At 36.4% G+C, this 16572-nt stretch overlaps 1 protein-coding gene across 1 annotated transcript in view; it reads left to right on the top strand.

The window, feature by feature from the left end:
- FAM83B (family with sequence similarity 83 member B) overlaps nt 1–16346 on the top strand; it is a 65792-nt gene extending 49446 nt beyond the window's left edge. The window contains exons 2-4 of the mRNA XM_003789654.2: nt 2383–2547; nt 3266–3390; nt 13970–16346. Coding sequence (XP_003789702.1) covers nt 2383–2547; nt 3266–3390; nt 13970–16262 — 2583 coding nt within the window. The 3' untranslated portion in view covers nt 16263–16346. The remainder of the gene's footprint in view (nt 1–2382; nt 2548–3265; nt 3391–13969) is intronic.
- The last annotated feature ends 226 nt before the right edge of the window (nt 16347–16572 follow it).

A 16572-nucleotide genomic window follows, 5' to 3' on the forward strand; every position in this document is an offset into this window, starting at 1 on the left:
GTTCTTCTTTACGGCTGAATAGTGTCCCACGAGAGTGTGTGTGTGTGTGTGCACGCACACATGTGCAATATATGCCACAAATACTTTGTCCCTTCATCTGCTGATGAACACGTAGGTTGATGCTATATCTTCACATCATGTTGTACATAAGAAACACGGACGATTTTATCGGTCACTTTAAAAATAAATAGAAACAAAGTGCAACTTTTCTTTGTCCAATTTTCCCTACCGCTACGGCTCTATTTCTGTTTCCTAGAATAGTCAAATTATACAAAGAATAGTTATTTATACGCACTATGTCCAGTATCTTTTCCTGATTCTCTCTTAAATGCCTTCCAATGCGGCTTTTTCTATTTCTACTTCACTGAAACTACCCGAGGCCTGGCAGCGTGATTTGACTCTCATGAGTACACCATGCTCCTGACAGGTGCGCTGTCTCTGGTTGGCATCAGGATTCCGCCTGTTCTTTTGCTCAGTCTTCTTGGCTGGTACTTCCTTTCACCTTAGACCTTTTACCTTTGAAGTGTCCCGGAGCTTCGTCCTTGGTCATTGTATAAATCCTCTCTTGCTTGATGACTTGTCTTTAGCTATTACCTCACCCCAGACCTCTCTGCTCCGCATTCCACTTTAATACTTAAGCTCCTCAACCTTCACTTTCCATTTTAATCTTGCACGTAAAATTTACTGCAGCTGATGACAACTCTGTTTTTCAGGTCAGTGAGGCTAAGAATTTTAGTTATCTTCTTTCCTTCTTTCACTCCCACACCCCACATTCAATCCACCCACAAGTCGTTTAGGCTGAAAGGTATTCAGTATCTGACCATTTCAGCACTCACACTACCATCCCGGTCTGAGCCACCAGCACCTCCCACGTGAATTGCCCCAACAGTTCCACTGGCCCCCCCTGTTTCTACCCTTGCTACCATCCTTCAAGTCTGTCCTTAACACAGTAACCAGAACAGTCCTTTCAAAATGTAATCAGATCATAATATTACTTTAACTTAAAGCCCTCTAATAGCTTACAGTCTTAGATAAAAATACCTAAAGCTTTAGAGTCCCCTTAAGATAATGTGATAACTCTCCCTTTATCATTTTCTGTCTTACCATCTCCTAGCTTTTTCTTGAATGTGCCAGAGACCAACGGGTGCTTTCCTCTGCCTGGACCACTCTTCCTCAAGATACTCATGTGCATACCTTCAAATCCTTTTAAGTCTTTGCTGAAAAGACACTGTCTCAGTGAAACCTGCCCTGCCACTCCCAAATTTTTCTTCCTAATTTCCTGAAACCTATGATTCCCTTATCCCCTCTCTATATTTTCCAAAAAAAACTTATAATTCATTATAGAATTTATGTCTCACGCTTACTGTGTCTTCCTCCATTAGACTGTAAGCTTCACAAGGGCACAAATTGTGTCCTTGTCTGGCACATAGTAGGTCATCAATATATATCTGGTGCATAATAGGTGGTCAGCTAATTAAATGATTTTTTTTTTCTTCTTTCAACCTTATTTCCCACTCAATGTTCTCAGAGTCAATAATGGTCTTATTTGCAATAATCAACAAGGACTCTTTCCATTTTAGGGGCCTGTTCTTTAGAGCTTTTTCCTCTGCATTTATTTTCTAACTTCTGTCACTTTTTTCTTGATTTTTTCTTCTTTCGCTTATTCTGTCTGCTAAGTTAATTTTAGGTAGGTACAGTTGGCCTTTGAAAAACATGGGTTTGAACTGGGTCCACTATGCAGGAATTTTTTTCAACCATCTATGGGGATACAAAACTCAGCATAGAGGGCCTATTTTGTGGACACACAGCTTGTATAGGGCCAAGAGCCAGACTTGAGTACCGTGCGTCTTGGTATCTGTGGGGGAGCCAATCCCACACATAGACTAAGGGATGGCTTCTTATTTTAATTTTCTAGTTTTCAAGACTTCTTTAACCTTTTCTCCACATTTCATCCTTTCCTAGATATATTTCTATGTCTCAAAGAATTTTTTGCTCTGTCCTAATTTCTCAAGACCTTATTCTTAACAACTAGTTCTAGAAATTTTACTTTTCCCTGAAAATGGCTCTGAAGAAAAATTGTAACACTGGTTTCCACCCTGCCCCATCCAACCCATGATTTGAATTTGCCCTTCATTCAAATCCTACTGAAATGCAGATTCCCTGGAACTCAAAGCTGAAATGAAAAGTATGTCGTGGTAGAAAATCTGCATACAGTCATTTGCTCATTTTTAGGAAGTTTTATATTTGAGAAAATTTTGTGAACATTCATATATATTTATATGCATATTTTTGCTCTTGCTTTATCTGTACTGAAAGTTAGCTATTTCTTAATCTTCCTCATTTAAGTTTTCTAAAATTGCTTCCTATTCTCATCTTTAACAGGTGATTGCTTTGGTGATGGATCTATTTACAGATGTGGACATTTTCAAAGAAATAGTAGAGGCATCGACTCGAGGGATATCTGTGTACATTCTGCTTGATGAGTCCAGTTTCAGTCATTTTCTAAATATGACTGAGAAACAGGGGTGTCAAGTTCAACGTCTCAGGGTAAGAATTCTACGTGTTTTTTTTTTTTTCCTCAAGTATTTTATGTGCCATTTTTATCTAAGTTCAATTTAAGGCATGCGAAGTTAAAAGTAAAAAAATCAATATGTATTTAAGGGGGCATATTGATCATTCTGTACTTTTCAGAATGCGACTGAAAACACACATCTCCATGAGTGTTTTATAGCGTGCTTTGCTTAGAGACACGAGCTTCTGAGTTAACTTCGCTGCCAACCACACTTACGCTTCAGTTTTATATGTACAACCTTGAAACGGCTGACTGAAGTGCGTCTATGATCCGGCAGAGATTGCTCGTCAAAGTACTTGGGCATCACGCTGTCAGTCACATTTAACTTTTTAAAAGGAGAATAGATTTTCATTTAAGTTATTTTGTTAATAGCATCATAATACCATAACCCCAAATGTGTTATTATAATAACATCTTAAGTGATTTATGAAACCATTCTGTAGAAATGTAAAGTAATATTTCCTATTTAAGCTATGCTAAAATATGTATTTTAAGTAATTATTTTCCGTAAGTGTTTAATTTTTAGGACATGATGTGAAGTTTTCTTTATACCAAATTTTTTCTATTATTCAAAAATTTCCTTGGTCATTTTTCGGGGTGGGGTCAAGGTTTTATCTTGATTATGTACTTTTAGTTTTTAAAATATCCCCTTTCTAGCCATAATTTTCACTTCATATTTACATATAATTCTAGAATATTCGTGTGCGGACAGTTAAAGGCCAAGATTATGTTTCAAAAACGGGGGCCAAATTCCATGGAAAAATGGAACAGAAATTTTTGTTAGTTGACTGCCAGAAAGTGATGTACGGTTCTTACAGGTAAGATTATTTTGTTTGCCTTCAGTGTTATCAATCATTTAAATGACTTATTAGTTTCAAATTTGAATATAATCAGCTTAGCTTTCTTGAAAATTAAAAAGGACACGTGCATAGAAGCTTGGAGACAGACCTACATTTGGGTTGTGGCTTTCTGTTTCTGAAGAACATTAAGATCTTAGGCAAATCATGTATCTTCTTCACTTTCATGTTCTTCATTCAGAAAATGAGGAAGTTGACTAATATTTAAGAGAAAACAGCTCCCTACAGTTTTCTACAGCTGTCCTATATTAAAAGTAGTTTTACACCTCATGAAAACATTGCATAGCAGGGATTTAATAACAATTGTTCATAAAAATGGAAGTTGTTTGCCTTTTTGAAGAACCCATTGAATAGATTTTTCTTAGTTTGAATTATTAAGAATTTGATCAAACCAGAACTGCCCCGTCCACATCAGGCTGGCTCCAGACTGTAGGCACAGCACTAGTATTCCTTTATAGATAAATCCCAATATCAGTCCCAAGTCAGGTACATAGTGAAGCTGTATATACTGTCAGGGAAAAGACCGAGAGATACCTGTGAACGTCCGGGTCACTAAGGCAGGGTAGATTTATTATTGAAGGCTAAGGGAAGACTCCAGGACAATTGTGGTTATAAATAGGACGGTATGAGCAGAAACCTTTGGCTCTTCTCTTAATAACTTAAAAGTCCATGAAAAGGAGGCACCAGGTTGAAATGGATGGCCTTGAGCAAATTAATTAATTTTGTTGCAGTCTTCAATTTTCTCAGCTGTAAAATGAGGATAATCATAGAACCCTCCACAGGTCACTGTTATAAGGATTAAACAAAATGAATCTATCCAAACTCCTAATGTTAGCTATTATTTCAAGACTTGTTTCAACTGTTACTTTCTGCTCACTTTCCCTTTAAGCTCAGGAACCTTTTTACAAACATACGGTTTGGAGTTCCGTATGAAAACTTATGAACAGAAATGACAACCATTGCTTGAAATTAGTGAGTCCCTTTAAAGACTCATTATATGTGAATATATTCGTTCAGACCCACTGGTTTTAGAGGGTTTTTAATTGAAATTTTAATTAAAGTTGAGAGTTTACTTGATTTATGTAAAAGGGTGTTTATTATTTAAGCTTGTCATAATTGATGCTATTTTTTGTTATTTAACTTTTAAGATTAACTGTAAATTCACCTCAATTTTGTTTTGTTACCCCTAGGTATTAAAGGTGCTATATCTATTAATAATGACTACAGCTGAGCTAATTTATATACATGTGGGGAAAATCAGACAATAGCAATGCCTCCCGCCCCCTAAAATATTTAATCTTCCTTTCTATGTCATAAACCAGAGGCAGAATTTAAGTTATTATTAAGTTACATAATAGTAAATTCTTAAATTATAGAAAGTAAATTAAGTAAGTAAAACTTAAATTATGGCATTCCTAGACCATAGATTACAAAAATTCATGAAAACACTTATTTAACAACTCTACTCTCTTAGATATTTCAAGATCATTTTAAGTATACTTTTTGAAAAAATTAATGGTTGTCAGCCATTATCACTTTTATTTTCCTACTTACCATGGACCTTTCCTTTGCTAAAAATATTCTCACAGGCGCTTATGGAATAGTTATGAACTAATTTGGTTAAAAATGTATTTCCTTTTGATTAAAATGAGCCTTTGTCCCTCGCATTCTAGTATTGGCATTGTTTTCCTCATGGGAAAACATGTTTTCCTCATGGGCATGTTGAAATCACTTCTTCTTCTTCTTTATTTTTTGTTGCTGTTTGAACCTGCCACCTCCGGGATATGGGGCTGGCACCCCATTCCTTTGAGCTACAGGCACCGCCCTGAAATGACTTCTTTAATTCAGAATTCTTTGCCTTGGGATGTCAGTGGGTTCTAAACACCTACTGTTCCTAGAGAGGCCTGGAATCTATAGTCACCACAGTCACACATAGTTTGCTAGGTCACTCATTATGGTGACAATTTTATCAAGAAACATGAGAGAAGAGTTTTTCCAGGGTTTGGGGGGAGGGGAGGGTTCTTTTTTTGTTTTTTTCTTTTTAATGAGACACAGTCTTATTCTGTCACCCCAGCTAGACTCCAGTGGTGTTATCACTGGTCACTGAAACCTTGAATTCCTGGGCTCAAGGGATCCAGCTGCTTCAGCCTCCTGCATAGCTGACACTACACCAGTACACTCACATCGTTTTTATCTATTGTTATTAGAGGTGGGGACTTGCTTTTGCTCAGGCTGGTTTCAAACTCTTGTCTTGGCCTCCTGGAGTGCTAGGATTATAGGCATGCGCCACAGAGGTTTTTCTACAATGTAGTATCAACAGTGATCAGATAAAGCATTTATCTATGTTTTAGTCACTGTGTGTAAATAATGTTTTGAATTTCATAACCCCATATGAAATGATATGAAAATCTGGAAGATATTTAGTAAAGCATTGTCTACAAATTGGTCTGAGAGAGAATTTTATAAGTTAATTTTTAGTCTTGTAATCTCTATAAACATTATTAATACTTTCAAAAAAACAAGTTTTACTGAAGTTGGTGCCTCCTGTTTGACATTTTTGTTCAGACCTGAAGGTCATCACAGTTGCGGTCCATGCCCCAGTCAGTGCACTGTCACTGCTTACACTCCATGAACTTTGCTTCTTACAACCCAGCCAGGAACTAAGATTTTTGTGTGTGTGTGTGAATTTGTAACCAATTCCCAATTTAATAACTAGTACGTGAAAGTATGTTTTAGCAGGGGCTGGAAGTAGTTACTAAATTTTTTTATCCACAAATAAAAATTTGCACGTATGTTAAAAAATAAAATGTTACTGAAATATGAGCAAGAGAAAAACAGAAGTTATTGTTCTCCATCTCTAGGTAACCTTGGTCCTGGCCTTTAGATATAATTGTTCAATTACTTTAATTAGACATATTCTATTCCCTTAAGTGATTATGCAGTTCTCTTTTGATTTATCGACTTTGTGTATTATCTCTGGGCTTTTTATTATAGTTATTGAGAAATTAAATTTTCTAGGCATCCAAATCCACTTTTCCTTCTTGGCCTCATTCTTTCAATATATTTTTATTACAGATTTTGGTTAAATAAGTCCAGATTTAAATTATTACATGGTGTCAGAATTGGTCATTGATGAGCCATGGAGTAATTAATGTTTCCTTTTTAATAACAAAGTTGGTAGTGACCATTTTATTTTTTATTAATTGTCTTTGTATTCTATTTGTCTGTTGCTATTTTTTTCTAGTTTACCATACAGACTTCACAGCAAATGAATGACTTTTCCAAATGCTCAGTAACTACCGACAATTCCTGATGTGTAGCCTGGACTGGTAGTTCTTTAAACTGGGAACACCGCTGTAGTCCTGGTATTTCCCATATTCCTAGGTGGTTTGACCCATGTTTCTCAAATCCCACTTTTTTGTTGTGTTTGTTTCCAAGTCTCCATTTTTTCTCCCAAGTTTGCTGAACCACATGTTAAATCAAAAAATTCATAATTCTAAGTGATTAATGGCTTCAGATAGGATGATATTCTAAGCTGAATTATTTTTTGGCCTAATTGGGAAGGTATTGCTCTGTATTCAAAGTTGCTGATGTCTCAACATTATTAACTTCTTTCTTTTCATAGAATTATTTTTTCTATTGAAACTTCTATAATTTCTCTTTTTTTCCTTATTAGTTTGTTCTTGTTTCTTGGGGTATAGTTTAGTTTTTTGATTTGAGAACCTTTAGCTCTTAAAAAATTTCTTTTCATTATTATTATTTTTTATTAAATCATAACTTTGTACACTGATGCACTTATGGCATTCAGGGTACTGCTTTGATATACAATTTGAAATGCTTACATTGGATTAAGTAACACATCCATCACAATTATACTCATTTCTTAATAATTTTGAAATGTACCATTGCATCATGTACATTGGGTGTGGTCCCCCCAAATACCCTGCCTCCTCCCCTCCTCTCTCTCCTCTTCCCTTCTACTTTCTGGACTATAGTTATGTTTTGCCATTCATATGAGGTATAGATGATTATATATTGATTTCATAGTAGTATTGAGTACATTGAATACTTTTTTCCCCATTCTTGAGATGCTTCATAAAGAAGAACATGTTCCAGCTCCATCCATATAAACATAAAAGATGTGAAGCCTACATCTTTTTTATGGCTGCATAGTATTCCATGATGTACTTATACCACAATTTGTTAATCCATTCATGGGTCAATGGGTACTTGGGCTATTTCCATGCCTTGGCTATTATGAATTGGGCTGCGGTAAACATTCTGGTGCAAATGTCTTTGTTGTGAAATAATTTTTGATCATCTGGGTATATACCTAATAGAGAAATTGCAGGATCAAACAGTAGATCTACTGTTTAAATTTTTTTCTCTTTGTACTGATATGTTTTGGTTATCTTCTCATTTCCTTTTGTACATCTTCCCATAGATATTTTCATTTTGAATATGATTAGAATTAAACAAAACATCATAAAGTCTTAGCATTCTATCTGAAACAAATTGCTTCAATCACATATGAAAACTCAGCTCCTTCACAGCTCTAACTTTACTTTATGTTGTTGTCACAAATTACATCTTCATATATTACATACCCATTAACATAGATTTAATTTCTTTATGTTTGTCACTTGAATTCTATGCACCAAAATTACAAGAGTACAGGTTGCTATATTTGTCTACATATTTATCTTGGATAGCATAATTTATATTTTCATAAAGTTTTGTGTTGCTATTTATCATCCTTTCATTTCAACTTGAAATACTTTTCCCTTTGCATTTCTTGTTGAGGTTGGTTAGGCCTACTAGTAATGAACTTTCTCAGCTTTAATTTATTTGGAGAAGTCTTAATTTCTCCCTCCTTTTGAAGGAAAGTTTTGCTGGATATGGTATTCTTGGTTGTTGATGTTTTTCTTACAGTTCTTTGATGATATCATCCCTGCAATGTTTCTGCTGAGAAAAATACTGATAATCTTATGGTAGCTCCCTGTACAGAAGCAAATTACTTTTCTCTTGATTCAAGAGTCTCTCTTTGTCTTTGACTTTAGACATTTTGATTATAATGTGCCTTAGTGTGCTGAATTTATACAAGTTGGAATTCTTAGATTCCTTAAATTTGTATGTGTGTAAATTTCTTTCCTTCAGGCTTGGGAGATTTTAAGCTATTTCTTCTTCTCTGTCCCTATGTCTCTCATCCTTCTAAGATTCCCATAATGCATATATTGGTTTGCTTGATAGTCCATAAATTTTGCTTTTCTTTATCACATTCTTTTATTTTTTTTTCCTCTGGCTCAAAGATTTCAAATGGACTGTCTTTGTTCATTATTTTTTTCTGCCTGATTAAGTCTGCTATTGAACTCTTTTAATAAATTGTTTAGTTCTGTTATTGTATTTTTAAGTTACAGAATTTCTTTTTAGTTCTTTTTTAATAGCTTCCATTTATTTGTTATTCTCATTTTATTAATTCATCATTTTCCTGATTTTAGTTGTCTGTGTTCTTTTAGCTCATTGAGTGTTTTTATGATAGTTAATCTAAATTTTTTGTCAGAAAGCTCTTAGATTTGTGTGTCCTTAGAGTCAATTTCTGGAGTTTTGTTGCTTGTGATTAGGCTGAGTTTTTCTGCTTCTTCATATGCCCTGTAATTTTTTTTTTTTTTTTTTTTGCCAGTATTTGGGCATTTTGAAACAATTATCTCTCCCAGCTTTTGTATACTATCTGTTCATGGAAAGACCATCACCAGTCAGCCCTCATGGAGATTCTAGGACCTCTGAAGTCTCTTCTGATGATTTGCTTCCTCATTGTCTACCTATTAAACTGTAGCTGTAACATGCTGCTTACTTCTGTTTTCAGAGGTTTCCAAACTCCGGTGCCAGTCCCATCAGTGCTTAATCAGGCAAGGCAGAAACCAGTCCCCAAGGCAACCCAGAATTAGGATGTATGGTCTACTCTTTTGTTTCCATCCTGAGAGAGGAGCCCCAGTGTGGGGGCATGATAGATGGTTTCCATCTATACAGTCTAGGAGGAGGAATACAAATGAGCAGTCCAAACACTGTAAGTTTCCCTTCCCCTTTTGCTAGAGTCCCATCATGGTTATACAATGGCCTGGATGCTGCATTTGCTCATTTGGTCCTCAGAGTTCTCACAGAAGTCTCCTGGTTCATATATTATTGTTAATTTAGTCTCTTTGTGTGATAAGTAGGGCCTGTGGATTTCTAATCTACTACCTTACTTTGTGTTTGTATTTCTATAAGTATTCTTTGTTCTTTTCCTCTGTTTTCTCTTTGCTTCTTTCCTCTGTTTTTGACTTTTTCCAATTTATTTTGGTCTCTGATTCCCTCTAAGCTCTTAAGCTTTATAAGCTGTCTTCTAAGCTTTGTTCATGTGTGTATTGATCTTTTGATATATGTTGATGTTTAAGAATGAGGGACTATAAAGATGATTAGAAATTGGATAGGAAACATTAATCAACATTTAAGCTTACAGCAGAATGTTTGGTTTGGATCTTGGAAGTTTACAGAAAGATCCCCAAATGTCAATACAAACACCTTTATTATTTGGGGATATTCACTGTTTCCAGAGAACATCTTTTTCCCTGAAAGATGAGTAAACCAGAACAGAATCTGGACTATGATCCTGACTGCAGGTATTTCAGAAGCAGAATGGGGAAGGGGGATAAGGGTCTGGTGATTCTGATGTTTAGCTTCTGCTTCATCCCAGCCTTGTGTTGTTTTAAGTACCTGAGTTCAGATTTGTTTGGATTGGTTCCTGCTGAAATAAACCTTGGATTTCCTGAAAGATATAGGAAGGTGTGCTGCATGGGAGAGGGAAGAGAAGGGAAGCTGGAGGCTAAACTGTTCTCTCAGGGACTTTCCATTAATCCTCCTGTTTCTCTGTTTTAACAGCCTTCGTAACCCACCATATATTATATGTTGCTTCTGCTGTGGAATACATAAAGATTCTGCTAGGCCCAACTGGCCTGTTCTCATTGGTTCTTGATTCATACAGACTTCCTCTGCGTCAGCCACAATTCTGTTTCAGATATCTCTCATCTAAAAATTTGTTAGCTTCTTTTCTTTTTTTCCCTCTTCTATCTTTTTAGTAGTATACTAAAAAGGAAAAAAATACTAGGGAAATAAATATAAACATAGATAATAATTCAGATTTAATTTAAAACTTTAAAACTTTCCATCAACATAAACATCTCTGCCTTTTATTCTTTTTTGATTATAAAAGTAATAATTCATTTATATTTTAGTATCATTTATTTGCAACAAATATGTTGACATGTGTACAGTATGCTAAGCATCATTCTTAGCCCCAAGAATGTAGCCCTAAACAAGATATACATGGTTCCTGAGCTGAGATTATCTTTATTTTAGCCAACAATGGAGATAGATGGTTAACAAAGGAAAAATAGCCAGGATAGTAACAAGGAGTATTTAGAGGAATGAGACTAGGAAAATAATGATGAAGCATGATCTAGTGACTACTTTAAACAGAGTGATCACATGTCTTTGAAGAGGAAATGAGCCAGGGACCAGGGACTATCAGGGAAGAAAGGTATTACAAGTGAACAGTAAGTACAAAGATCCTGGGGCAGTTATCTGGGGGACAGAAAGAAGGTTAACATGGAAGGAGCACAGTAGGCAAGGAGAGAGCTATCCATGGTAGAGCTGGAAAGCAGGCAGGGAAGATATTTTGTTAGGCCAGGTGAGGAGTTAGAATTTTAATTTAAACAAAATGGAAAGTTCTATGTAGGAATTATGGCATGACTCAATTTATATTATGAAGAGGTTGCTGCTGCCTATCAATTGAAAAATGAGCAAATGAGGACGCTAAGAGCCAAATAGCTGATGATGCCTCAGAGTAGGGTGATAGCCAGATAGGAGAGATTTGAGAGAGGTTTTAGAGTCAGAGTCAACAGGTAAGAGAGCCTTCAGAGATGACTGTTTTCTTTCTTGATGACCTAAAAAGATGGTTTAGTCACTGACTTTAGTAAGCCTAGGGAAGAAACAAGTTGCGGGAAGAAGTGTTGTCTAAAAACTAGAATTGAACATGTTTTAGGTGTGTGAAGCCCATTAAATTGCCAGTGAAGATTGGACATTGATTCCAAAGGTAGGGAAAAAGTCATCACTGACAATACAGATTTTGTAGTCACTGGCATGTAAGGTGATACAAACCACCTAGGATGAAAGAAGAACCCAGGGATTCATTCCCAAACCCTGAATCATGTCTCTAATTTCTCAGATTTACTTTTTAAATATATTTAATTGAATTTTTTTCTGTTACTTGAAATTTGATTATGATATGATTTTCTGTTTACCATGGCAAGTACTCCTGGCTCAACATTTTTACTTATTATTCTCATTTCTACTTTGGTTTGACTTCTTATTACACTTTATTCTAACTACTTTACTTTTTGTGGTTAAATTCAGTCCCTCGTCTTTCAAATGTATATTACAAAGAGCTACTAGAAAAATAATTCCTCAGACATCTCTCTCTATTCTAATTTATCCTAATTTGGAAACACATCCTACATAATCAAAGTTTCTGCTTTTCTTTCAGCTTTCCCCTACTACCTTATAAATTTCTTAGAAAGCTTCTATACTGAAGCTAAATATAATTTATTTTTCTTCATTCAACCAGACATCACCACCGTTCCTTCCTTCTTATATCCATATAAATTGCCCTTTCATATCTTTTGTGTCTAAATTCCTAAGTAACTAGTCTTCATCAAAATATTATAATATTCCCTCCCTTTCCCAGGATTTCTTCATACTTAATAGCTGACTCTTCCATTACTTGATGTTTCTAACATAATTTGGATGCATATCTTCAATCAAATTGAAAATTTCTTTAGTCATTCTTTTTTTTTTAATTAAATCATAGCTGTGTACATTAATATAGTCATGGGGTACAGTGTGCTGTTTTTGAACCTCTAATAAAAGAAATAGCTAAAAATGTTAACAAATGGAAAAACATACCATGCTCATGGTTGGGAAGAATCAACATTGTTCAAATGTCCATACTACCAAAAGCAATATATAATTTTAATGCAATCCCTATTAAAGCTCCATTGTCATACTTTAAAGATCTCAAAAAAATAATACTTCGTTTTATATGGAATCAGAAAAAACTTTGAATAGCCAAGACATTACTCAGAAATAGTCATTGATTTTTGTACCATTTCTTTTAACTCAGCTGGGTGGCCCACATGTGTTCAGATAAAGAACATTTAGTAAATATTCTTCTCAAAATCATGCATTCAAAAGGCATCTTAAATATAATTAAGCATATGCGAATAACATTCTTATGTGGCACACTTGTATTTTAGATTATTACTCTGTACATTATTTTAATCTTTTCATCTGCAATTCTCATCATCTGTCCCATACAAATAGTAAGATCCTTCAATGTGGAGAAAGTCTCTGTCTCCTTTTCCTTTTCTATTAACTCCAGTTGTGTTATATACTATTATTTGATGCATAGAATATTCACAATTCATTTATTTTTCAGTCCTGTAACTCTTTATATTACATCGTCTAGGTTTTCAAAAATCAGATTTAAAGGGTGGCACCTGTGGCTCAAAGGAGTAGGGCGCTGGCTCCATATGCCAGAGGTGGTGGGTTCCAACCCAGCCCCGGCCAAAAACGGCAAAAATCAGATTTAAAATTCGATTTTAAATTTCAAAATAGCTAACCTTAGGAGAGGGACTGGAAGTTCTATAAAGTACTGCAAAATCATACAAACTTTAATTTCCTGAAAATTATATTCCATATTAAAAGATTGTTATTGGTATTTTGAGTGGCATGGGATTCTGAGCACTGTGTTTGCTATTACTATGTATGTACACTGAGTACGTTGAAATCTTCCCTTTAATGACTGAGGCTGCTGCCCATAAATCCTCTCTTTATAGCCCCTGGTATTCTAAATTGTACTTACTGAGGAAGCCATAGAGATAACAGTCTGAAAACACGAGCCTCTTAAACACATGCATTAGCACAAAAGTATCTCACATTGCATCATATTAGAACTACAGGGATAGAGCAGCTATTATGCTGCCTATGTCCTCATTTTGGACACAAGGAAAGTGTCCGAACTCATGTGCATACAGATCAACAGAAACCAGGTCTCTAACTTTTCCTCCAGTACTGGCTTTCCTACATTCTGCCAGGAAGTGACTTATGAAACATAATTCAATTTTTACTCCATAAAATCTTGCTAGCCAGAGAAGAAAAATACACTGTGAACTTTTCTTTGGACTGTTGAAAGGTAACATAAAAAATTTTAGTAGACTCAAAACCATAATTTGAGTTTCATTGTTATCTAAAATATGAATAGGAGGATGGGGAAACTCATGTATTGCAAGAATAATGATTGAAAATATTCTAAATTATGGTAGTCAAGGAAAACACTTAAAAGCATTCTTTTGTTGACATTACATGATACTTTTCTTTAGTAAAAATTTGTATTTTTGTTAGTCTTTTGACTTAGCAAAATTAAAAATTTTCCACATTTTTTTTCCAGCTATATGTGGTCATTTGAGAAAGCTCACCTCAGCATGGTTCAGATAATCACGGGACAACTTGTTGAGTCCTTTGATGAAGAATTTAGAACTCTCTACGCCAGGTCCCAGGTCCCCAGTTCATTTGCTCCCGAGGAATCAGCAAGAGTGAAGCATGGCAAAACACTCTGGGAAAATGGAACTTACCAGCGATCAGTTTCTTCATTAGCCTCCATCTCCAGCCAAAGAAACCTTTTTGGCAGACAAGACAAAATTCATAAACTAGATTCTAGTTACTTCAAAAACAGAGGGATGTATACCCAGAACGAACGTGACAAATATCACATAAGAAATCATGGATACAAACCTCAGTTTATTCCAAACTTTAATGGTCCAAGTACAATACGTCAGTTTCAACCTAGTCAGAAAAATGAAAATTGGAAACGGCATAGTTATGCTGGGGAACAGCCAGAAACAGCTCCATACCTTCTGCTTAACAGAGCTCTGAATAGAAACAATAATCCACCTGGCAATTGGAAAAGGCCTTCCGACAGTCTCAGTGTGGCGTCCTCGTCGCGGGGAGGCTATGGGAGCCAGCACCACACACCTGCCCAGAGTTTCGCCGATCGGCTTGCCCAGAGGAAGACAAACATCGCAGACAGGAATTCTACTGTGCGGAGGTCTTTTAATGGCACAGATAATCACATCCGCTTTCTGCAACAGCGCATGCCAACCCTGGAGCATACCACAAGGTCATTCCTGCGCAACTGGAGAATTGAATCCTACCTAAATGACCATTCTGAAGCTACACCTGACTCAAATGGAGAACGATTTGAGGGCTCTGATAGTCTTGAGAATTTGAAAGCCAGTGCCCTTTATACCCATTCTCGGCTTCGTTCCTCCTTTGTATTTAAACCAACTTTACCTGAGCAAAAGGAAGTTAGCAGTTGTACAACTGGCTCCTCAAATTCGACTATCATTGGTTCCCAGGGAAGTGACACCCCTAAAGCAGTTCCAGAAACCCCGACAAGTGTACGGCATTTGCCAGAAAAACTCATGCCAGAAGCAATCCCCAGGCTCCCATCGCAGTCAGAGGCATCCAAGATGCACGCCTTGCAGGTTCCTGCAAACCATTCGCCCGTCTTAAACCAAACTCCGAATGCCCATACAGAGTCAAACAACTATATATACACGACCTTGTGTGCAAATAAACAGACAGAAAATCTAAAGAATCAACAAAATGAGAATCTACTTAAAAGGCGAAGTTTCCCGTTCTTTGACCACTCAAAAGCCAATTTAGATCATGGAAACAGTAAGCATTATGTCTATAGCACACTTACAAGGAACCGAGTTAGACAACCAGAAAAGCCCAAAGAGGATTTGCTGAAAAGTTCTAAAAGCATGCACAACGTGACCCACAACGCGGAGGAGGAGGAGGAGGAGGAGGTTGTCAAGAGGGAACCCCCAGGTGGCGCTGCTACCAAGTCAATTTCCATCGCAGCTTTACTAGATATGAATAAAGAGGAACCCAACAAAGAGCTCACTTCCAAGAAGGAAGTCAAGGGGTCCCCAAGTTTTTTGAAAAAGGGATCTCAGAAGTTAAGGTCTTTACTTAGCCTTACCCCAGAAAAGAAAGAAAATTTATCCAAAAATAAAGCCCCTGCCTTTTATAGAATGTGTAGTAGCTCAGACACTTTAGTTTCTGAGGGGGAGGAAAATCAGAATCCAAAGAAATCAGAGCCCAAAGTTGATTCATCTCCTCGAAAAAAGCGTTCTTCCTCCTCAAACTCTCAAGGTAGTATCCACAAGAGTAAGGAAGATGTCACAGTTAGCTGCTCTCAGGGAGGAAATTCTCCATCCGATGAAGGTAATAAAGTAATACCTTCTTCAGGTCCAGTTGAAAGTAAGTTCTTGGAAAGGGCAGGAGATGCTTCGGCCCCAAGGTTTAATACTGAACAGATCCAGTACCGAGATTCAAAGGAGATAAAAGCAGTTATTACTCCTGAAAGGAGACCCACTGCTTCCCCACGGCTGACGCCCAATGAGCTCCTGCGATCTCATTCGACAGAGCGCCGCGTTTACAGTCGTTTTGAGCCCTTTTGTAAGCTTGAGAGCTCTATGCAGCCAGCAGGCAACACGCCAAACGCCAGTTTACATCGCCCAGAAATCAAGTCTACAACCGTGGGCAACAGTTACGGCAGGTCCAGTCCGCTGCTTAATTACAACGCTGGTGTTTATCATTCATATCAGCCGAATGAAAACAAGTTTCGGGGATTCATGCAAAAGTTTGGAAACTTCATACACAAAAATAAATAGAATACTGTAATTTCCAATAGCTATTAAAACACAAAGTGAGTGAGGCTATACATACTTGTCCAAAGAACACTGTGGACAGTGTTTTCTATGCTAATAGCTTTCTGGAAGGATGGTATTATGGGTAGATGTATGTGTTCACCAGTGAACTAATGTACAGTAAAGAGAAGTTAGTAACCACTAGAGATGGACTTTCTCTGTAAACATCTGGTTTTTCATTGATACTGGCTTAAAAAAAAAAGATTGTATTTAAATTGCTTTCTTCAGACTGTAGATCCTCTTAAGTCTTAATTAGAAACTTTTGTAGAGAGAT

Source organism: Otolemur garnettii, unplaced genomic scaffold (assembly GCF_000181295.1).
Source record: "Otolemur garnettii isolate 467f Iridium unplaced genomic scaffold, OtoGar3 scaffold00035, whole genome shotgun sequence".
In the NCBI taxonomy this organism is placed as follows: domain Eukaryota; kingdom Metazoa; phylum Chordata; class Mammalia; order Primates; family Galagidae; genus Otolemur; species Otolemur garnettii.